The following is a 22,146-nucleotide window of genomic DNA, read 5'->3' on the forward strand; positions in this document are numbered from 1 at the left end:
CTGGTGTTCTTTCACCAGATGAGCCTCTCACGCCTCCCCTACAGTGGTCCCTTTGCCCAGAATGACTGCACATTTTTCATCACTTGCTTCCAACAAGTGGAGTTAGGGCTGTTATCAAACCCAGAGACACAAGCAAAGGGCAGCTTTGACAACCCGGTACCTCCCGCACCTGCCCCTGCGTGGAAAACGTCAAAGTACTCTGCTCAGGGCTGGGCCGGGTTGCGCCCTGGAGTGCTCTGGGGCACCTGGAGGTTTCTTTTTGTGAAGTCTCTGTCCCTGTGTGTGGGTGCGTGTGTGTATGTGTGTCATGCATGTGTTGTGTGTGTATGTGTGTCTTGTGCGTGTTTGTGTGTTGTGTGTGTCTAGGCCAGGGAAGCAGTGAGTCATTTCTGCCCAGGAGTAGCTGCGTGTGAGGCCGGTTCTTGGTCTGAGGACTTTCCAGAAACTGTGAGGTGGGAGCCGCCTGCTGTAATCAGGCATATAAGTCACACTTCCAGAATTGGGAACCAGCGCAGAAGGCCCAGGACAGACGCCAAGCTGAAACCACAGCCCTGACACCTGCTGCCCTAACCCTGGGCTCCGTCTCTGCCTCCGGAGCCTCCTGCCCCCGGGACTCAGCTCCTCTCCCCTCTGTGGCTGGGCTCTGCCTCCTGGGCTGCTCCGCTCCCCAACCCTCTCTCTGGGCCCAGCCTGGACACCTGCCCCCTCCCTGGGCTCCTTCCCCAGACTGGGCCTGTCCTGGGTCTCAGCCATGGCCTCCCCTGGGCTCCCTCTCTAGGAGGTAGAATCAGGAAGGGGTGGACACAGGGCTGCTCCTGAGGGCCCCTGACTGCACGTGTGTGGCTCCTTTCCAACAGGGAGACTGGCTGCTGGCTGTTCTCTTCCTGCTGGGCATGTCCCTTCCAATCGGCGCCCTGGGGTCTGTGAGTGAGGGTGGGCGGGGCTCTGTGAGTGAGGGTGGGGTCTGCGTTTAGGTTCTTCTGCGGTGAGGTTTAGCTGAGTTTTCTGGCTCCAGAGGGATGTCGTGTGACCTTTGCCCCGCTACAGGTCCGCTACACAAGGAAAGACATCTACACATTTGCTAGTGTTTGCGGAAACTCTTCCAATTCATGACACAGTTACTGAGCAAAAGCAATTATGGAAGATTCTTAATGTTTTATTAGTCTAAATATGGAGCCAATAAATCATTTCATTAATACATTGAAAACTACTCTGGGAATATTGAGCACAATCTTACTATTGTACACTTGGAACATAAGAGAAATTTTCAATTAAAATTAATTCACTCTGATTTTTAAAAAATCTACTTGGTCAGGAGCGCATTGCTTTGCTGGTGTCTGTGAGCAGCTGGAGATGGTGGTGAACGGTCAGTTCGCATTTCTTGGAAGAAGATCTTTTATTCTGCTGCTCAAACCAGGTCTCTGCCTTCCTTAGAGACTGAGGCCCATCCTTCAGTTTCCCTGATTATGGAAGAGCAGGAGGGTTGAATGGAGCAGGAGGTGAGAGAGTGGAAAGAGGGCACAGGGAGGAGGCCTGGGGACAGTGACAATGACAGGAGAGGAGGGAGGGATGCGGGAGGCTGGAGAGAGGGAGGCTGTGAGAAGGAAAGGGAGGGACGGAGCTGGGCACCCTGTGGGGAGCAGGGAACCCAGAGGAGGCTCTGAGCAGAGGGGAAGGCAAGGCCCAGGGGAGAGGGGAGGAGGAGGAGGCCGATGGGGCACCGGGCACAGGGAGGAAGCCCTCACCAGGAGAATGGCCTGCAGCCTCCCACTCAGGGCTTGGCTGTGCTCCTCTAGTCCATCCCAGGGCTGGAAGGGACGTCCCTGGTGGTCCACAAAGGTGTCCCAGCAGTGCTCAAACTCTGAAAAGGGACAGGGGAGATAAGTCACGCTCCCGCTGTGGGATTGGGGTGGCACCAAGGGCCCATGACTCTCAGGACAGACTTCCCACATCCTGGTTTCAGTCCCTCCTTTCCCTCTCCCTCCCCTAGGGACTTAGCTCCTTCATCGGGTACTTCCTTCCCATTGGAATCTGGGCCAGCCCAGTTCTCATTCTTTCAGGAAGCCCCAAGTTCTGCTTCCACTTCCAGCCACCCTCCCCACCCTCCCTGGGCCCACGTCTCCTGGCCTGGCCTCTCTCTTCCCATCGACCCCAAAGTCAGGTCCCAGAGTCCAGCCATCGTCTCTGCAGGCAGCAGACCAAGGCCTTTCTCCTTTTCTTCCCAGGAACCTCTCCTGCCCCACCCACCCCACCCCACCCGAACCTTCCATTCTTACCATCGTAGGTCATGATGGAGACTTGGGCCCCAGCACCCCGCAGCATTTGCAGCGCCTCTTTATATAGGGGGTCATAATCATAGATGCGGGCAGCAAAGATGCGCAGTCTCATGTGTGTGTTCTCCTGAAGGAATGCACGCACTTGCTCAGCACAGCCCCAGGAGAAGCAGGGGCTCCAGGAAATGAACCAAGTGACCCTGTAGGTCTGGGCCAGGTCCAGCTGCCAATAAGGAATCAAGCCTAGGAAGCACAGCTCCGTATGGCGGCCATCAAAGCCATAGAGAGGATCCTTAGCCTAGAAAAGGAAACAGAGTGTGAGGTGATGCGTGGTGAACAGGGAGGGAGGGCCTGGACCAGGTGGGGCTGGGGAGGCGGGGGCCTCCAGCACAAAATTAGAGGGGTTGCCAAAACCCCAGTTATTAGGATGCATGATTTTCTATGCAATATTAAAAAATATCAAATGTTCTGCAGAAATCCCAAGATAAGCAAAATATTGTCCATTTAAATACAAACAGATCAGGAGCAATGATGTTTTATTTTGCCCCAGCTCTGGTACACACAGGACAGCACTCTTCTGTCAGTCTTTATTTAAAATCTTCATTTTTATTTATCGTGGCCTATTTGCATTAAATTTGCATTTTAAAATATTGCATTAATTATTAAATTAAAATGTGTTTTCTCTAATTACTGAGCATTTGGAGCCCCCTTCAATTTTGTACCCAAGGTCAGAGCCTTCAGGACCCTCAACCCAGGCCCAACCCTGCAGGGAGGGGCTACAGAGATGGGGGCAGGGAGGAGGGGCCCGCGGAGCCCCAAGGTCATTGGCCTGATGCCCCTGAGTGAGTGTGGTTCCTTCAAGGGGAAATTGACCAGCTCTATTCATCAACTCTCCTACTCCCATCCCATCTGTGGCCCATAATTCTGGAAGCTTCTATTCTGTGCCACAACCTGTGCTGAGCCCAAATGTGATATAGACTTAGGCCAAAACAAATTCCACCAAAAGTAGTGGGGAAGAGAAGACCAGCAGGACTCACTCCAACGTGGGAAGGTCCCTGGGACATGGCATAATTGTGATTATCGTGACTTATAGAAATATGGTATTTACTCCAAACTTCAGAGAAAATGATTTTCCACTAAGACTAGGAACTGATCAGGCTGGGGACAGCAGGGCAGCAAGGACTGTGATTGTGATGGGGACAAGGACAGGGAAGGACTCCATTCAGAGGGGACGCAGGGTGGAGTGGATGACATGGTTTGTGCTGAGAAGGGGCTGTGGGTCATTCCTGGGGGAGTCCCACTGCTTAGGCGGTGATGGAGACTGGCACCCTTGAAAGGATGTTCCAAGCAGTGTGTGTGGATCCAGCAAGGCCCACATTGAGCTCATAGAGCCTAGAGAAGTCCCCAGTTTCCAGCACCAGAGCCAAGCAGAACTTGGCCTCTCCAGAGAGAGGCTGTGCTGGGTAGGGGCCAGGGAAGAAAGTCCCCTGGGCTCAGGGCTCCTCAGCCTAGCCTGGCCCCCTCAGCCTTTCCTGGCCCAGTTCTTCCCCAAATGCTGGCCATCTTTGCATCCTGACATGGGACCTGTCCTGGCCTTGCTGTGGGCTCCACCCCGGGGAGGACAGAACCCCTGATCGGCCTCTCCTGCCTCAGTCTCTCTTCCCGCAGGATGAGACCCAGGAGCGGGCACTGGGTCATCCTGGCCTTGTGAGTCAGGTAGGCCCTGAGTCCTCACATCCCACAGTTCCGAATCGTTCCTGGTGAGAGCTGCGAGTGTGAGGGGATCCTGAGAGGGTCCTCAGGAAGCACTTTGCCATCGGGCAGACTCAACCCCACCTGGCCATGGAGAGTCACTGAAGCTGAAGTCTCCCCCTAACCCCAGGGCCAAGCAGCAGCAGCTGCAGGAAGCACAAGTGACAAACACTGCAGGAAACCACAGGTACCACCCAGAACCTTCTACCTATGAGTGTCCCTGGATTGGGAGGGCCCTGCCTGGATGTGGGTGGCTGGGTTGGTCACCTGGTTGTGTAGAAAGCCCCTGTGCTGGTCCATCTTGACCCAGGTGCCATTGTCCAGGCGCTCCACCTCATAGCACAAGTAGGTCTGGTGCCGTCCAAAGACCAAAGGGTCATTGTTAAAGTTGAAAGTGAATGTGTCTGGATCCATCAGGTGTCTGTGGACAAAGATGGGGGAAACCAAAAGCCCTAAGACTCCTCCTGGGACTACCCCTCGCTCCTCTCCTGCACTCCCCACTCCTTCCCTGCTCCCTATATACTGAGGCACCTGTCAGAGGAGGCGCTTCCACTCCCTTTGTGGAGGCCACTGATCCTCTCTCTCTGACCCCTTCTGGGGGATTATCAGGAAGTCAGCACAGCCCTGGGGCCTGTTTAGGCCTTGTCAGGGTCTCCCCAGGGTCAGCTGAGTGTGCTCAGGTCCTCTGGGGAGGACCCTGCCCCTCTCCCTGGGGTAGAGCTGGGTCTCCTTCCCTGGCCTCAACATGCACCCCTGTCCTGGCTCAGCTCATCCACAGCCCCTGCTGGAAATGGACCCACTGGGGCTTCCTCCTGCCTGCAGGGTTAACTCCTACCACACCCAGCATCGGGGCAGGGACACTCTTGAGGGGGATCACTGGGGAGAGGAACTTGCCAGGGACCTCTTTTCGGATAATTCATAGCATTTTCCACATCTCTTAGGGTGCCATGAGGTCTCCCAAATGTGCTTCTCAGGCCAGATGGAGCAGCTCAGGACTCCTGGGCTGGAAACACCAGCCCCACCTTGAAGGCCTCTCCCAGCCCCTCTCTACGCATCCTGACATAACCAGAATTAGAAAAATCTGTGTTTGGAGGTAGCAGCAAAAGAAGAAAGAGAGAGAGAAGAAAGAGAGAGAAAGAAAAAAGAAAGAAAGAGAAGGAAGGAAGGAAGGAGAAAGAAAGAGAAGGAAGGAAGGAAGGAGAAAGAAAGAGAGAAAGAGAGAAAAGAAAGAGAGAGAAAGAAAGAGAAAGAGAGAAAGAAAGAAAGGAGAGAAAGAAAGAAAAAGAAAGAAAGAGAAAGAAAGAAAGAAGAAAGAAAGAAAGAAAAAAGAAAGAAATCTCTGTTCACCACCATTTCGAGTAGACCTGGGTATGAATCTGGGCTCTACCACTCACTCGCTTTGTGTTCTCAAGAAAAGGAAACAAGACTTCCTCATAGCAAAGTGAGGGACAAGCAACCCCCTTTTCTTAATATTAGGGAGAACGAGGTGACACTGAAAATAAAAAGGGCTTAGGCCAAGTCCAGATACATGGAACATTTGCAAGAAATAGTAGATGCTCATTTAAAGACAAGTGAGGAGAATCCCCTCTCCAACCGTTATCACTGGCTGGGGCACAGCACCATTATCCACTGGGATTTTCAGGCTCCCTGTGCACCTGCCCCAGGAGTTGGAAGGAGACCTGGAATTGGTACCATTGGAGGAGAGACCAGCGCTGGGACCAAAACTGGGAACCTAGAGCAAGAGGCCAGGCCCAGAGACAGGGTCAGGAGGAACAGAGGCCCCGGGGGTTTGAGGGTGAGAGGTGAGTGCTCATCAGAAAAGCTCGAAGAGGAGTTCTTGTCGCCTTTCCAGCGTGTGGGGACTGGAAACACTTGTGCTTCAGTCCTGAGTCCTGGGTGTTTCCGAGGCCAGCACTGCTGTAGGCCAGGCCTGCCCAGCACAGACGGCTCCCTCCTCAAACACACTCTGAAAAGTCTCCTGCCTGGGCGGAGGGGGCCGCAGGGGTGGGTGGGACACGACAGGGTGGGTGGGAGGTCAGTGGCTGCTGTGGGGGCGGCAGGGTTAGGAGTGAGGATTCACCATCCTGTGATGATGTGTCCTTGACATCGAGGAATCAGGGCAGTGCTGCGGGCGGCCCCACCAGCCCGCAGTGACTGGCCCAGGCACAGTGCTGGACACCACACCCCCTGCTTCCCACAGCTGCTGTTTCCCGAGGACTGCCGGACGCACGGCTCCATGACAAGATTTTGGGAAACAAAGTCAAGAGTGAGGGTGCTGGGCGCTAAACAAGGCCTTTTGGGAAGAGGCAAACCCCCTCCACGATCCGATCCCAGGAGAGTCAGGGAGGAAGATCTGGGCCAGGGACTTAATAAATGTGGGAGGAGGTTGGGCGCGGTGGCTCATGCCTGTAATCCTAGCACTTTGGGAGGCTGAGGCTGGTGGATCACTTGAGGTCAGGAGTTCGAAACCAGCCTGGCCAAAGTGGTAAAATCCCATTTCTACTAAAAATACAAAAAAATTATCTGGGCGTGGTGGCGTGCACCTGTAATTCCAGCTACTCGGGAGACTAAGGCGGGAGAATCACCTGAACCCAGGAGGCAGAGGTTGCAGTGAGCCAAGACTGTGCCACTGCACTCCAGCCTGGGCGACTGAGGGAGACTTTGTCTCAAAAAAAAAACAGGACATGTGGGAGGAAAGTGCACACAGGACAGCCCGTGCTGGGCACGTCACTTATTGTTGTGTTTTCTGCATTCCCAGCTGCTTAGCTCCTATTTGGGGTATAACTAGGACTTTGGTGCTACCTGGTTTCGGAAGACGCCCCTCTTCCAGGAGACAGTTGAGTGATGCTGTATACCTTCCACGGTGAAGCACAGCCAGGTTTCATTCTGATCTGTGGCTTTCCGTAGATTTTTAAAGTGGAAGTAGAATATGTGTGGATACATTGCCTCCATCGGGTTTCTGAAGGCACAAGGGAGAAACCCCAATGCAGAGACCCCCCTGGAGTCCTCGGGGCTGATGCCCACTGAACACCACTCCCTGGACAGCCCTGGGCTCTGGGCCTCCTCCATCCCTCCACCGCCCTGAGAATGTCTGCTGCTTTCCCAGGCAGGAAGACGGGGGCGGGGAGAGAGAAAGAGGAGGGGATACTGGCAGGGGCAGCAGGGCCGGGGTGACCTCTCCTAGCTGGAACCCCAGCTCTGGGGCTACCAATGGGACACACCCTCAACCTCCCAGTTTTTCTGCCACACATCTCCCAACCCATTAGGAAAACGCAACAGACAATAAAACTCTTCACCCTAAAATAATTGCTTGAACATTTCAGCTCAATTCCTTCCTCACATTTCACCTGTCCGATGATGATGATTATTATTTTTACATTGGGATCACACCGAATTCCCAGGCCAAGGCTACTTCTCTTCTTCTTTTTTTTCCCTAAGATGGAGTCTCACTGTGTCGCCCAGCCTAGAGTGCAGTGGCATGATCTTGGCTCTCTGCAACCTGTGCCTCCCGGGTTCAAGTGATTCTCCTGCCTCAGCCTCCCAAGTAGCTGGGATTACCGGCTCCCACCACCATGCCCGGCTCATTTTTTGTATTTTCAGTAGAGAGGAGGTTTCGCCATGCTGGCCAGGCAGGTCTCCAACTCTTGACCTCAAGTGATCCACCCACCTCAGCCTCCCAAAGAGCTAGGATTACAGGCATAAGCTACGATGTCCTGCCTAAAATAAGAGCATTTCTCCTGATCATCATACTTTATCCTACACTCCATGTTGCAGGTGTCATTCTAAAAGGTGAATGGTGCTCACGGAGGAGGAGCCTGTGTCTGGGGTCGTGTGCGTCCTCCTCTGCTCACAGTGGAGGCATCTTTGGAAGAAATGACTGATTTTCTGGGACAGAGACCATTCCCTCCCCCATACCCTCTCTTAAGACTTTATGTTGAAACAAAGTAAATCTTACAGAAATTCCATCAAAGCGCTGAGAACAAAATGCCTGATTGCTCCAATCATCCTTTGGTTCAATTCTCCCAGTTCCAGAGCTCAGGAATGGCGGGAAGCACACAGGGGAAGCACCCTCCCAAGGCGGGGAGCACCAGCCCGGTGGTGACTTTCAGGGAAGAGTCTCAGCAGGGGGCCTGGGCTGGGGCAGTTGGGGGAGGTGGCCCATTCAGAAGCAGCAGTGGGGTGACCACACAGCAGGACAAAGAGCCTGGCTGGGAGTAGGGGTGGCAGAGGAACAGGAGGGGAGAGAGCCCAGGGCTGGGGCTGGGACAGGGGGAGGCCAGGGCTGAGGCCCAGGCAGGAAGGGGCAGCAGAGGCCCCGTGGGCACAGCGGGCAGTGGTCCCTGATCTGGGGCTTCATGTGCACCCTCCCTGGCAGGCTTGTCCTGGCCCTGATGTTAGTCCTGGGCTTGGGTTCTATTTCGATCTTCCAGGGCCCTTGTCGCAGGAGACACCTGCGCTGTGAGTGACCTCCCAGGCACATCTGAGTGCAGGCCTCACTTTATGCTGCTTTCTCACCTGGATGGGAGAACCTCCGGAGGGACCCCTGGATCCTGCCCTCAGGAATCATCCCAGGGATGCCCCCCACCCAGCAGCTATGTGGTAGGGAGGGAGAGTGAGGGGCAGGTGTCTGCCTCCCCCCATGCCTTCACACTCAGAGGCCACCGCTGGAGGGAGGAATAGCGGGTGGGGGGCCCTCAGATGTCCCCCCAGGATGCCATGGGTGCCCCCACACTGAGCTCCTTCCTTCCACATCTCCTGCCCAGAGTTGTTTCCTGGCAGGCTGAGCTCTTGCCTCCTCTTGTCCCCATGTCACAGAAGGCAGCGGCTGGTGTCCCAGGCCACTCTGTCTTGCTGTTTGTTCCTCTAGTCCAAGACCCAGGTGCCTTAGAGGCGGAAGGGGCCTCTTACTCACAGGAAGGGCCCAGGAAAGCAGGGAGGAGGCAGTGTGGAGGGGGCATCAGGAGTTAAGGGAAGGCGGTGTGACCATGAGGGCAGGCAGTGGGTCAAGAGGGAGGGCGGGAGGGCCAGGCCAAGGGAGGCCTCAGGAGGATGAGCAGGAGGTGAGAGGGGAGAGACGATGAGGCCAGAGGGAGACCCTCACCTGAGAATCTCCTTTAGTGTGTGGTGCAGGAATGCATAATTGGCATCGAATCGGTGTGGGAATGCATAATTGGCATCGAATTTGTACCAAGGCATGAATGGCTCACCTTCATTGTACACAAAGTTTTCCCAGCAGTATTCAAATTCTGAGATGAAGAAGCAAGAAGCTGTCAGGCTCTCCCCTGACCCTGGCACGTCCTCCCAGGCCTGGTCTCCTGGCTGTCAGTTGCAATCAGTGCCAGTCCCACCCCTACAGGCTGCCCTGGGACACCCCCAGCCACGGCATTGCAGATCCATCCATCTTTCATGCTGTTCCACCTGCTCACGCTCCCCTGACCCCTCCACCTCTCACCTTCATAGTCCATGATCTTCACACGGGCCCCTGCCTGACTCAGCCTGCAGAGCGCCCTCTGCCAATCTTTTTCCCAGTAGTAGTAGAGGCGGGCGGCGGAGATGGTCAGGGTGACATTGGGGTGCTCAGCCAGGAATACGGCCACCTTCGCCACACAATCCGGGCAGGGGGTCCAGGATACAAACCAGGTGATCTGGAAGCGCTTGTAAGCAGGCAGCTGGTTGCCACAGAACCAAGAGAGGAAGCACATTTCCGCATGGTACTCAGGCTGGAAATACATCTGAGAGAGGAGCAGGGGGCAGGGGATGCTCTGAGAGGGGGAGCAGGAGGAGTGCAGGGGTCGGGCAGGGGCCAGGACAGGAGCCCAGGGGATCTTGCCATTGAAGCTCCTTTCTTCCATCCCCCCTGTTTGGTTTCAGTGATTGTCTGCTCCAAAGCTGACGTTCAATGTTAATTGCTATGGTAATGGCCTTAAGAGGTGGCACCTAGAAGAGGCTATGAGGCTGTGGGGACTACACCTTTGTGGATGCCACTGCGTGGTTATTCAAGGGCGACTTCAGCACCTCTTTCTGTCTCTTGCCCTCTATCTGGAAGGGCAGCGTGTCAGACTAAACTCCTGCTTCCTCTTGCCCCCGTGGCATGGAGCAGCAGTGACTCGACATCCCAGGCCACTCTGTCTGGAGCATCCCCTGAGCTTCTGGCAACAACCTTCACCCTCACGTGACTGTTCAGTTCGCAGGCTGAGGCAGGAGAATCGCTTGAACCTGGCAGGTGCAAGTTGAGAGTGAGCCATTGCACTCCAGCCCAGGCAACAAAGAGTGAAACTCGGTCTTAAAACAAAACAAAACAAAACAAAAACAGAACTGTGGGAAGTGGCCAGGTGCGGTGACTCATGCTTGTAACCCCAGCACTTTGGGAGGCCAAGGCAGGTGACTCACCTGAGGTCAGGAATTCCCCAGCCTGGCCAACATGGTGAAACCCTGTCTCAACTAAAAATAGAAAAAAATTAACTGGGTGTGGTGGCGGGCTTCTGTAATCCCAGCTATTCGGGAGGCTGAGGCCGAAGAATCACTTGAACCTGAGAGGTGGAGGTTTTAGTGAGCTAAGATTGTGCAATTGCACTCCAGCCTGGGTGCCAGAGCAAGACTCCATCTCAAAAAAAAGGAAAAAAAAGAGAAAAAAGAAATGTGGGAAAAATACATAATTGAGAGCCCACTGCTGGGCATTTTATTTATTGTTGTGTTTTCTGCATTTCCAGCTGCTTAGGTCCTACTGTAGCAAAGGTTAAAAAAGAAAAGAAGAACAAGTTTTCCTCTGCCTAGCCAGCTCACTCCAAGGACAGTTATAACACTGCCTGAAAATTCAAGGCCAAAGGAATGGGCTCCAGATACCACCGCCACACCTCTCCAGAGCAAGGTTGAAGAAAATAAAAAAAAATTTAAAAAAAGACAAATTCCTTTACTGTCTCTCCTTTCCAGAACCATTAATTATAACTATATTTTACAAATGTCTGTATTTAGCCAGTTCTTGTTTTTCTTTTGATGTAGCTGCAAGGCCACCAGCTATAGAAAGCCCCAAGTTATGCCAAGTCATCTGTTATGCTATAGATTATGTGACCTGTCACTGTTTGATTAATTGCCTTTGTTCTGCTTCTGTAAGTTTGCTTATAAATACCTCAATCTGTCTTTGTTAAGGGCTCGGCCTTTTTGGATGTGAGTCTGCTGAGCCGGTGCACCTAAATAAATCCTCCTGTCTCACCCATATCAGTCTCTCCAGTCCTCCAATTCCTGCAACACTGCCTGTGATTCTATTGAAGTTTGGGTGGTACCTGGCCTCGAAAGACCCCTGTGTCCCAAGGGAGCTTTGAGGGGTCCTTCCTTATTTTCACTTCGTAGCACAGCCAGGTGTAGCTCCGACGACAGAGGATGGGTTCGTTTTCAAAGTTGTAGTAGAATGTGGGTCGATACATCCGCTCCATAGGATTTCTGAAGGCACAAGAGAGAAACCGGCCCATGCAGGGAGTCCTCCCTGGAGTCCTCGGGGCTCATGTCCACTGAACACAGCTCTGGGGACGGCCCTGGGCCTCCACCACCCCTCCACAGCCCTGAGAATTTCTGCTGCCTTCCCAGGCAGGAAGACTGAGGGGAGAGGAAGAGGAGGGGATGCTGGCAGGGGGGCGGGGGTGATCTCTCCCAGCTCTGGCCCAACTCTGGCCTTTCCAGGAGTACATTCCCCACCCTCTCAGTATTTCTGCCCACCCACTCCCCAACCCATTAGGAAAATGCAAAAGAGAATAAAACTCTTCACCCCTAAAAAATAGCTTTTAACCTTTCAGCTCAATTCCCTCCTGATGTTTCACTCTGCATGTTAACATTATTTTAAAATCATGGTAGAACTGAATTCTGAGGCCCAGGCCACTCTTCTAAGTGCTGCGCAGGTGTGGGCTCATGTGAGGCTGCCCTAGGCCTGCAGGGGCCATTCCCATCTTACAGAGGAGGTGCCAGAGGCACAGAGAGGTGGGGTAAACTGCCCAGGCCACAGAGCTGGGGACGGATGGAGCAGGGGCCCCTTTCCAGGCCAGCCCTATCCAGCATCTGCATCACGGGCCCTGTAGGAGAAAACTGATGGGGACTGGGCTCTCTTTTCACTAAATTTTAAAATAGGAGCATTTCTCCTAATCATTGCATTTTTTTCTCACATTCTCACATTCCATGTTACTGGTTTTTTTTTTTTTTATGAAGTCTCACTCTGTCGCCCAGGCTGGAGTGCAGTGGCATTATCTCAGCTCACTGCAACCTCCACCTCCCGGGTTCAAGCGATTCTCCTGCCTCAACCTCCCAACCCGTGCACCACCATGCGCAGCTAATTTTTGTATGTTTTTTAGTAGAGACGGGGTTTCACCATATTGGCCAGGTTGGTCTCAAACTCCTGACCTCATGATCTGCCCGCTTTGGCCTCCCAAAGTGTTGGGATTACAGGTGTGAGCAACCACGCTTGGCCACTGGTCACGTTCTAAAAGATGAAGAGTGACCTTGGAGTGGAACCTGTCTGGGGACATCTGCTCACCGTGGAGTCATCCGTGGATGACATGATTTATCTTGTGATTCAGAGACCATTCCTGTCCCCACACCCTCTCCTAAGACTTCGTATTTAAGCAAAGTAATTCTTACAGAAATTTCATCAAAGTGCTGAGAACAAAATGCCTGATTGCTCCAATCATCCTTTGGTTCAATTCTCCCAGTTCCTGAGCTCAGGAATGGTGGGAAGCACACAGAGGGAGCACCCACTCAGGGTGGGGACTAGTCCGGGCATGACTTTAAGGGAGAGTCTCAGCAGGGGGCCTGGGCTGGTGCGGGTGGGGGAGGGGGCCCATTCAGAAGCAGCAGTGGGGTGATCACACAGCAGGGCAAAGAGCCTGACTGGGATTCAGGTGGCAGGGGAGCCAGAGGGGAGGGAGCCCAGGGCTGGGGCAGGGGCAGGGGGAGGCCAGGGTTGAGGCCCAGCAGGACCACCAGGCAGGAAGGGACAGGAGGGGCCCAGCGGACATAGTGGGCAGCGGTACCTGATCTGTGGATTCATGCTCAGCCTCTTAGATAAGCTTGTCCCAGTCCTGCTCTTTTTTTGAAGCGCTGTGTTTTCACTTCCTGCTTACAGCGTCCTTGCAGTTGGGCAGCCCTCCTTAAAGTAACCTCTCAGGGCCTTGTGAGTCATGGCCCCTCCCCATTCCTGCTCAGGCATTGGTGTGGGAGGCCCCTGGGTGCTTTATGTTTCTCTGGCTCTGGCTCTGGCTCTGGTTTTCCCTGGGCCCTTCCTGCTGGCAGAGGAACCTCCGATAAAGACAGGCTGCTCTGTCTTTATCTGTCTTGGGCAGGACCCAACGGAATTGCAAAGAGAAAGAGAAAGGCATTGCAGCCAGAGCCCTGGAGGCGGGTCCGGATCCAGTTGAGAGAGGAGCAGGTGCCCCCTTCCCTGGTGGATGAGTAGGCTGGAGTCCCCTCTATACCACCCCCTCCCCAGCCCTAATGTGTGCCCAGAGCTTTGAGCAACACCTCCCTGTTGAGTGAGGGGAGGTTTTGAGAGTCCAGTGGGGAAGGAAGTGTGGACCCTGCACAGCACAAGCGAAGGCTTAGGTGTGCCTCGAGTTCCCCTACACTGGTCCCTTTGCCCAGAATGACTGCACATTTTTCATCACTTGCTTCCAACAAGTGGAGTTAGGGCTGTTATCAAACCCAGAGACACAAGCAAAGGGCAGCTTTGACAACCTGGTCCCTCCCGCACCCGCCCCTGCATGGAAAATGCCAAAGACTTCTGCTCAGGGTGGGGCTGGGCTGCGCCCTGGAGTGCTCTGGGGCACCTGGAGGAGGTTTCTTTTCGTCAAGTCTCTGTCACTGTGTGTGGGTGCGAGTATGCATGTGTTTTGTGCATGTGTTGTGTGTGTATGTGTTGTGTGTGTTGTGTGTATGTGTGTCTTGTGTGTGTGTTGTGTGTGTCTAGGCCAGGGAAACAGTGAGTCGTTTCTGCCCAGGAGCAGCTGCGTATGAGGCCCGTTCTTGGTCATATACGCGGCTTCTGAGGACTTTCCAGAAATCGTGAGGTGGGAGCCGCTGCTGTAATCAGGCATATAAGTCACACATCCCAGAGTTGGGAACCAGCACAGAACGCCCAGGACAGATGCCAAGCTGAAGCCACAGCCCTGACACCTTCCACCCTAGCCCTGGGCTCCGTCTCTGCCTCTGGAGCCTCCTGTCCCCACCTCTGGAGCCTCCTGTCCCCGGGACTCAGCTCCCCTCCCCTCTGTGGCTGGGCTCTGCCTCCTGGGCTGCTCCTCTCCCCAGCCCTCTCTCTGGACCCAGCCTGGACACCTGCCCCCTCCCTGGGCTCCTTCCCCAGACTGGGCCTGTCCTGGGTCTCAGCCATGGCCTCCCCTGGGCTCCCTCTCTAGGAGGTGGAATCAGGAAGGGGTGGACACAGGGCTGCTCCCGAGGGCCCCTGTGCACGTGTGTGGCTCCTTTCCAACAGGGAGACTGGCTGTTGGCTGTCCTCTTACTGCTGGGCCTGTCCCTTCCAATCAGCGCCCAGGGCTCTGTGAGTGAGGGTGGGCGGGGCTCTGTGAGTGAGGGTGGGGTCTGCGTTTAGGTTCCTCTCCCATGAGGTTTAGCTGAGTTTTCTGGCTCCAGAGGGATGTCGTGTGACCTTTGCCCCGCTACAGGTCCGCTACACAAGGAAAGACATCTACACATTTGCTAGTGTTTGTGGAAACTCTTGCAATTCATGACACAGTTACTGAGCAAAAGCAATTATGGAAGATTCTTAATTTTCTGTTAGTCTAGATACGAAGCCAAATCATCATTTCATTAATACATTGAAAATTATTCTGAGAATATTGAGCATATTGTTACTATTGTGTACTTGGAACATAAGGGAAATTTTCAGTTAAAATTAATTCAGTCTGTTTTTTTTTTTTTTTTTTTTTTTTTTGAGATGGAGTCTGGTACTGTTGCCCAGGCTGGAGTGCAGTAGCGCAATCTCTGCTCACTGCAAGCTCCGCCTCCCGGGTTCACGCTACTCTCCTGCCTCAGCCTCCTGAGTAGCTGGGACTACAGGTGCCTGCTACCACGCCCGGATAATTTTTTGTATTTTTAGTAGAGGCAGGGTTTCACCATGTTAGCCAGGATGGTCTCGATCCCCTGACCTCGTGATCCACCTGCCTCGGCCTCCCAAAGTGCTGGGATTACAGGCGTGAGCCACCGCACCCGGCCCACTCTGATTTTTTAAAAATCTATTTGATCAGGAGCGCACTGCTTTGCTGGCGTCTGTGAGCAGCTGGAGATGGTGGTGAACGGTCTGTTTGCATTTCTTGGAAGAAGATCTTTTATTCTGCTGCTCAACCCAGGTCTCTGCCTTCCTTAGAGACTGAGGCCCATCCTTCAGTTTCCCTGATTCTGGAAGAGCAGGAGGGTTGAATGGAGCAGGGGGTGAGAGAGTGGAAAGAGGGCACAGGGGGGAGGCCTGGGGACAGTGACAATGACAGGAGAGGAGGGAGGGACGCCGGAGGCAGGAGAGAGGGAGGTTGTGAGAAGGAAAGGGAGGGACGGAAGTGGGCACCCTGTGGGGAGCAGGGAACCCAGAGGAGGCTCTGAGCAGAGGGGAAGGCAAGGCCCAGGGGAGAGGGGAGGAGGGGGAGGCTGATGCCGCACCAGGCAGAGGGAGGAAGCCCTCACCTGGAGAATGGCCTGCAGCCTCCCACTCAGGGCTTGGCTGTGCTCCTCTAGTCCATCCCAGGGCTGGAAGGGACGTCCCTGGTGGTCCACAAAGGTGTCCCAGCAGTGCTTAAATTCTGAAAAGGGACAGGGGAGATAAGTCACGCTCCTGCTGTGGGATCGGGGTGGTACCAAGGGCCCATGACTCTCAGGACAGACTTCCCACATCCTGGTTTCAGTCCCTCCTTTCCCTCTCCCTCCCCTAGGGACTTAGCTCCTTCATCGGGTACTTCCTTCCCATTGGAATCTGGGCCAGCCCAGTTCTCATTCTTTCAGGAAGCCCCAAGTTCTGCTTCCGCTTCCAGCCACCCTCCCCACCCTCCCTGGGCCCACGTCTCCTGGCCTGGCCTCTCTCTTCCCATCGACCCCAAAGTCAGGTCCAGAGTGCAGCCATCGTCTCTGCAGGCAGCAGACCAAGGCCTTTCTCCTTTTCTTCCCAGGAACCTCTCCTGCCCCACCCACCCCACCCCACCTGAACCTTCCATTCTTACCATGGTAGGTCATGATGGAGACTTGGGCCCCAGCACCCCGCAGCATTTGCAGCGCCTCCTTATATAGGGGGTCATAATCATAGATGCGGGCAGCGAAGAGGCGCAGTCTCACGTGTGTGTTCTCCTGAAGGAACGCACGCACTTGCTCCGCACAGCCCCAGGAGAAGCAGGGGCTCCAGGAGATGAACCAAGTGACCCTGTAGGTCTGGGCCGGGTCCAGCTGCAAAGAAGGAACCAGGTCCAGGAAGCACAGCTCCGCATGGCGGCCGTAAAAGCCACAGAAAAGATTCTTAGCCTAGAAAAGGAAACAGAGTGTGAGGTGATGTGTGGTGAACAGGGAGGGAGGGCCTGGACCAGGTGGGGCTGGGGAGGCGGGGGCCTCCAGCACAAAATTAGAGGCGTCGCCAAAACCCCAGTTATTAGGATGCATGATTTTCTATGCAATATTAAAAATATCAGATGTTATGCAAAAATCCTAAGATAAGCAAAATATTGTCCACTTAAATACAAACAGATCAGGAGCAATGATGTTTTATTTTGCCCCAGCTCTGATATACACAGGACAGCACTCTCCTGTCAGGCTTTATTAAAGTCTTTGGTTTTATTCATCATGATCTATTTGCATTAAATTTGCGTTTTAAAATATTGCATTAATTATTAAATTAAAATGTGTTTTCTCTAATTACTGAGCATTTGGAGCCCCCTTCAATTTTGTACCCAAGGTCAGAGGCTTCAGGACCCTCAACCCAGGCCCAACCCTGCAGGGAGGGGCTACAGAGATGGGGGCAGGGAGGAGGGGCCCGCGGAGCCCCAAGGTCATTGGCCTGATGCCCCTGAGTGAGTGTGGTTCCTTCAAGGGGAGATTGACCAGCTCTATTCATCAACTCTCCTACTCCCATCCCATCTGTGGCCCATAATTCTGGAAGCTTCTATTCTGTGCCACAACCTGTGCTGAGCCCAAATGTGATATAGACTTAGGCCAAAACGAATTCCACCAAAAGTAGTGGGGAAGAGAAGACCAGCAGGACTCACTCCAATGTGGGAAGGTCCCTGTGACATGGGATAATTGTGATTATCGTGACTTATAGAAATATGGTATTTACTCCAAACTTCAGAGAAAAGGATTTTCCACTAAGACTGGGAACTGATCAGGCTGGGGACAGCAGGGCAGCAAGGACTGTGATTGTGATGGGGACAAGGACAGGGAGGGACTCCATTCAGAGGGGACGCAGGGTGGAGTGGATGACATGGTTTGTGCTGAGAAGGGGCTGTGGGTCATTCCTGGGGGAGTCCCACTGCTTAGGCGGTGATGGAGACTGGCACCCTTGAAAGGATGTTCCAAGCAGTGTGTGTGGATCCAGCATGGCCCACATTGAGCTCATAGAGCCTAGAGAAGTCCCCAGTTTCCAGCACCAGAGCCAAGCAGAACTTGGCCTCTCCAGAGAGAGGCTGTGCTGGGTAGGGGCCAGGGAAGAAAGTCCCCTGGGCTCAGGGCTCCTCAGCCTAGCCTGGCCCCCTCAGCCTTTCCTGGCCCAGTTCTTCCCCAAATGCTGGCCATCTTTGCATCCTGACATGGGACCTGTCCTGGCCTTGCTGTGGGCTCCACCCTGGGCAGGACAGAACCCCTGATCGGCCTCTCCTGCCTCAGTCTCTCTTCCCGCAGGATGAGACCCAGGAGCGGGCACTGGGTCATCCTGGCCTTGTGAGTCAGGTAGGCCCTGAGTCCTCACATCCCACAGTTCCGAATGGTTCCTGGTGAGAGCTGGGAGTGTGAGGGGATCCTGGGAGGGTCCTCAGGAAGCACTTTGCCATCGGGCAGACTCAACCCCACCTGGCCATGGAGAGTCACTGAAGCCGAAGTCTCCCCCTAACCCCAGGGCCAAGCAGCAGCAGCTGCAGGAAGCACAAGTGACAAACACTGCAGGACACCACAGGTACCACCCAGAACCTTCTACCTATGAGTGTCCCTGGATTGGGAGGGCCCTGCCTGGATGTGGGTGGCTGGGTTGGTCACCTGGTTGTGTAGAAAGCCCCTGTGCTGGTCCATCTTGACCCAGGTGCCATTGTCCAGGCGCTCCACCTCGTAGCACAGATAGGTCTTATGCCATCTAATGCCATTGTTAAAGTTGGAAGTGAATACTTGTGGATCCATCAAGTGTCTGTGAACAGCCGGAGAAAAGACCAGATGAGGAAGAGCCCTCCTGGACTGCTCTGCCTCTGCCTCCCTCCCCACGCTTCCTCCCTTGCATCCCACCCTCCTTCCCCCTGCTCCCCACATCCCTTAGCAAAGCCTCCAAACCTTCCCCTCTGATCACTTCTGTGGCTCACTGGGAGATCACTGCAGCCCGGAGGCCTGTCTAAGCCTTGTCAGGGTCTCACCAGGGTCAGCTCAGTGTGCTCAGGGTCTCCGGGGAGGAACCTGCTCCTCTCCCTGGGGTAGAGCTGGGTCTTCTTCCCTGGCCTCACCATGCACCCCTGTCCTGGCTCAGCTTGCCCTCAGTCCCTGCTGGAGATGGACCCACTGGGGCTTTCTCCTGCCGGTGGGGTTAACTCCTTCCACACCCAGCATGAGGACAGTGACACTCCTGAGGGGGATCACTGGGGAGAGGAACTTGCCAGGGACTTCTTTTCGGATAATTCATAGGATTTTCCACATCCCTTAGGGTGCCCTGAGGTCTCCCAAATGTGCTTCTCAGGCAGTTGAGACGGGGAAGTTCAGGACTCCTGGGCTGGAACACCAGCCCCATCTTGAAGGCCTCTCCCAGCCCCTCTGTACGCATCCCGACATAATCAGAATTAGAAAAATCTCTGTTTGGATGTAGCAGCAAACGAAAGAAAGAAAGAAAGTAAGAAAGAGAGAGAGAGAGAGAGAGAGAAAGAAAGAGAAAGAAAGGAAAGAAAGAGAAGGAAGGAAGGAAAGAAAAGAAAGAAAGAAAGAAGAAAGAAAGAAAGAAAGAAAGAAAGAAAGAAAGAAAGAAAGAAAGAAAAGAAAGAAGAAAGAAAGAGATGGAGGAAGGAAGGAAGGAAAAGAAAGAAGGAAAGAAAGAAAAAAGAAAGGAAGGAAGGAAGGAAAAGAAAGAAAGAAGGAAAGAAAGAAGAAGAAGGAAGGGAAAGAAAGAAAGAGAGAAAGGGAGAAAGGGAAGAAAGAAAAAAGAAAGGAAGGAAGGAAGGGAAAGAAAGGAAGGAAGGAAGGGAAATAAAGAAAGGAAGGAAGGAAGAAAGCAAGAAAGAGGAAGGAAGGAAGGAAAAGAAAGAAAGAAGGAAAGAAAGAAAAAAAGAAAGAAAGAGAGGGAGGGAGGAAGAGAGAAAGGGAGAGAGAGGAAGAAAGGAAGGAAGGAAGAAAAAGAAAGAAGGAAAGAAGAAAGAAAGAGAAAGAAAGAAAGAAAGAAAGAAAGAAAGGAAGAAGAAAGAAAGAAAGAGAGGGAGGGAGGGAAGGAGGGAAGGAGGGAAGGAGGGAGGAAGGGAGAAAGGGAGAAAGAGAGGAAGGAAGGAGGGAGGGAGGGAAGGAAGGAAGGAAAAGAAAGAAAGAAGGAAAAGAAAGAGAAAGAAAGACGGAAAGAAAGAAAAAGAAAGAAAGAAGAAAGAAAGAAAGAAAGAAAGAAAGAAAGAAAGAAAGAAAGAAAGAAAGAAAGAAAGAAAGGAAGGAAGGAAGAAAGAAGGGAGGGAGGGAGGGAGGGAGGGAGGAAGGAAGGAAAGAAAGAAAGGAAGGTAGGTTGGTTCAAAATGTTCCCTACCATTTCGAGTAGACCTGGGTATGAATCTGGGCCCTACCACTCACTTGCTTTGTGTTCTCAAGAAAAGGAAACAAGGCTTCCTCATAGCAAAGCAGTCCTACAAGCAACCCCCTTTTCTAAATATTAGGGAGAACAAGATGACACTGAACATAAAAAGGGCTTAGGCCAAGTGCAGACACATGGTACATTTGCAAGTAGATGCTCATTTAAAGACAAGTGAGGAGAATCCCCTCTCTGACAGTCTTCACTGCCTGGGGGACAGCACCATTATCTATTGGGATTTTCAGGCTCCCTGTGCACCTGCCCCAGGAGGTGGAAGGAGACCTGGATTTGGTACCATCAGAGGAGAGACCAGCGCTGGGACCAAAACTGGGAACCTAGAGCAAGAGGCCAGGTCCAGAGAGAGGGTCAGGAGGAAAAGAGAGGCCCCAGGGGTTTGAGGGTGAGAGGTGAGTGCTCATCAGAAAAGCTCGAAGAGGAGGCTGAGGCTCAGAGGTGCTCGGAGGGGCTTCCCATACCCGGGCCTGGATGCTGGGCTGGCTTCCATGTGCTTGTCCCTTCTCAGTTCCTGGTCTGTGTCCTCCCACTCCTGCGACTTGCTCAAGGTGTGGTGTTAAGATCTTCACCAACATTCTCTTAGGATTCGGGAGCCTTAATATATCATCAGGGCGACCTGGAAGCTGTTGAGTCAGCGATACCCTGCCCCACCCCTTCTCCAACTCAGGCCACGCATGCCACCCACATTAACATCAGAACAAGGAAGTTCTCTGCCATGCCTTTGGGCAAGCTTTGGTTTTGATGTGCCCACTCTGACAACTGACCCACCAGACACTGTGGAGTGACAATGGGGATGTAGACCTGGCCACACTTTGCTCCCTTTGGGCCACAGGAATCTGGAAGGCAGGAGACCAGGGGGCAGGTGAGAGGACAGGTGTCCACACCCTGGAGAAAGGCCCTGAATAACACTCAGCGCTCCGGAGAGCAGGCTCCAGGGCAGCCACCCCTGTGTCCTCCCCTGCGGCCAGTGCAGGACGTGCCTGGTCCAGGCTCCCTGGCACCTGCTGCATCCTGGGCTGTCTGTTAGGGTCCTGCATCTTCTTCCCTGACTGTGGAGATGGGAGACCAGCAGGTCCTGCATCCTCCTATGCATCAGTGTATCTAATAATTATAAACTAGAGCGAGGAGTGTTTTCATCCCCATTACCCAGAGGAGATGCTAAAGGCTCTGAAAGGTACCTAGAGATTCAGGCAGGAATCAGAGTCCCCAGCAGGGACACACCCCCACCCCGTCAGAAGGGCCACCCTGTGCCCTTTCTCCCACCTCTGCGCCCTGCAGAAATGTGAGGGACACTGTGCTCCTGCCCCAAGTGAGGCCCTGAGTCCTGGCAGCAGGTCTGGCGCCGTCCTTTCCCAGGTCCACCTGCTACACCCAGCACAGCTGCCCCTGGAAGGTGCTGGCCCTGTGGGCCCAGGGGCTGTCCCCGTCCTGCCTGCTCCCCTGTCCTGGCTCTTACTAGACCCCCCTGTCCTTGGCCAGCAATCCTCCCACCTCAGCACAGTGTCCCTGCCATCTTGGTGGGCGCCACAGAGTAGAGGAGGCCCTGTTCTCTGCCATGAGGACCCCTCCCATTCTGTCTCCAGATGTTGGACTCCTCTAGTCAAGAAGATGTCCCCTGGGGGCTGTCAACTCCCATTTGAGTCTCAGGTGGTTCCGGTGTGAGCTCATCTTGGTGTGTTGTGTGAGTCTGACCAGAGCACCCTTCCCAGTTCACACTCGAGGCACACACAGCGGGATGCCCCGCAGTACCCACAGCCCACCTGGGCCACAGACGCCACCTGTACCAACTTTGGGAGGACCCAACCCTTCCCCAACCCTTACCAGTGGCTCCTGCTGCCCAGAGTGATGGCCTTTCCTCTGGCTCAACATGCGTCAAATGCCCCTGGAGCAAATACACCCCTGGACCCATGGCCAGGACAGCCCCCACATGAGCTTTCTACGGGGAGACCCAGCAGAGCTGCAACAGGGGACAGCGCTTTGTTCGGCATCTCTGGGGCGTCTCCTGCATCTCCTGCCTCTGGGTCCTCAGCCTTGGGTTCCAGGGTCTCCCCAGCTCACCCACCCTGGACACATCCTCCTCCCTGCTGCCCCAGCCAGCCCAGGCCCCACTGGACTCATGACTGCCCC

At 53.9% G+C, this 22,146-nt stretch overlaps 2 protein-coding genes across 3 annotated transcripts; both read right to left on the reverse strand.

Annotated features, from left to right (window-relative positions):
• Positions 1 to 1,132: 1,132 nt before the first annotated feature.
• APOBEC3B (apolipoprotein B mRNA editing enzyme catalytic subunit 3B) lies at positions 1,133 to 13,163 on the reverse strand. The gene is given in 8 exon segments (NM_001345972.1): positions 1,133 to 1,466; positions 1,746 to 1,861; positions 2,277 to 2,571; positions 4,293 to 4,446; positions 9,127 to 9,271; positions 9,478 to 9,757; positions 11,306 to 11,462; positions 13,040 to 13,163. Coding segments are annotated over 8 exon segments (1,179 nt in total). The 5' UTR covers positions 13,057 to 13,163; the 3' UTR covers positions 1,133 to 1,451.
• Positions 13,164 to 14,721: 1,558 nt separating this feature from the next.
• Positions 14,722 to 20,592, reverse strand: APOBEC3A (apolipoprotein B mRNA editing enzyme catalytic subunit 3A). 2 transcript variants are annotated; one of them, XM_003264768.4, is made up of 5 exons: positions 20,481 to 20,592; positions 18,243 to 18,387; positions 16,229 to 16,523; positions 15,699 to 15,814; positions 14,722 to 15,419 (listed from the first exon to the last, which is right to left on the reverse strand). In XM_003264768.4, the coding sequence occupies exons 1-5, from the start codon at positions 20,507 to 20,509 to the stop codon at positions 15,405 to 15,407; spliced, it is 600 nt and encodes a 199-aa protein (XP_003264816.1). In that variant the 5' UTR covers positions 20,510 to 20,592; the 3' UTR covers positions 14,722 to 15,404. The 2 variants fall into 2 exon arrangements, with proteins under 2 accessions (XP_003264816.1, XP_030671055.1); XM_030815195.1 differs by having other exon boundaries at positions 15,308 to 15,419; positions 16,229 to 16,448; positions 20,481 to 20,509.
• Positions 20,593 to 22,146: the final 1,554 nt, after the last annotated feature.

This window comes from Nomascus leucogenys, chromosome 7b (assembly GCF_006542625.1).
Source record: "Nomascus leucogenys isolate Asia chromosome 7b, Asia_NLE_v1, whole genome shotgun sequence".
Lineage (NCBI taxonomy): Eukaryota > Metazoa > Chordata > Mammalia > Primates > Hylobatidae > Nomascus > Nomascus leucogenys.

What these genes read in the sequence shown, in the direction of transcription:
- APOBEC3A (XM_003264768.4), bottom strand. Translation starts at nt 20,509, where the DNA reads ATGGAAGCCAGCCCAGCATCCAGGCCCGG. An exon ending in AGCCCAGCATCCAGGCCCGG is followed by an intron (nt 18,388 to 20,480) that starts GTATGGGAAGCC and finishes GGCTGTTCACAG; the next exon opens with ACACTTGATGGATCCACAAG. An exon ending in CTCCATCATGACCTACCATG is followed by an intron (nt 15,815 to 16,228) that starts GTAAGAATGGAA and finishes GTCCCTTTTCAG; the next exon opens with AATTTAAGCACTGCTGGGAC.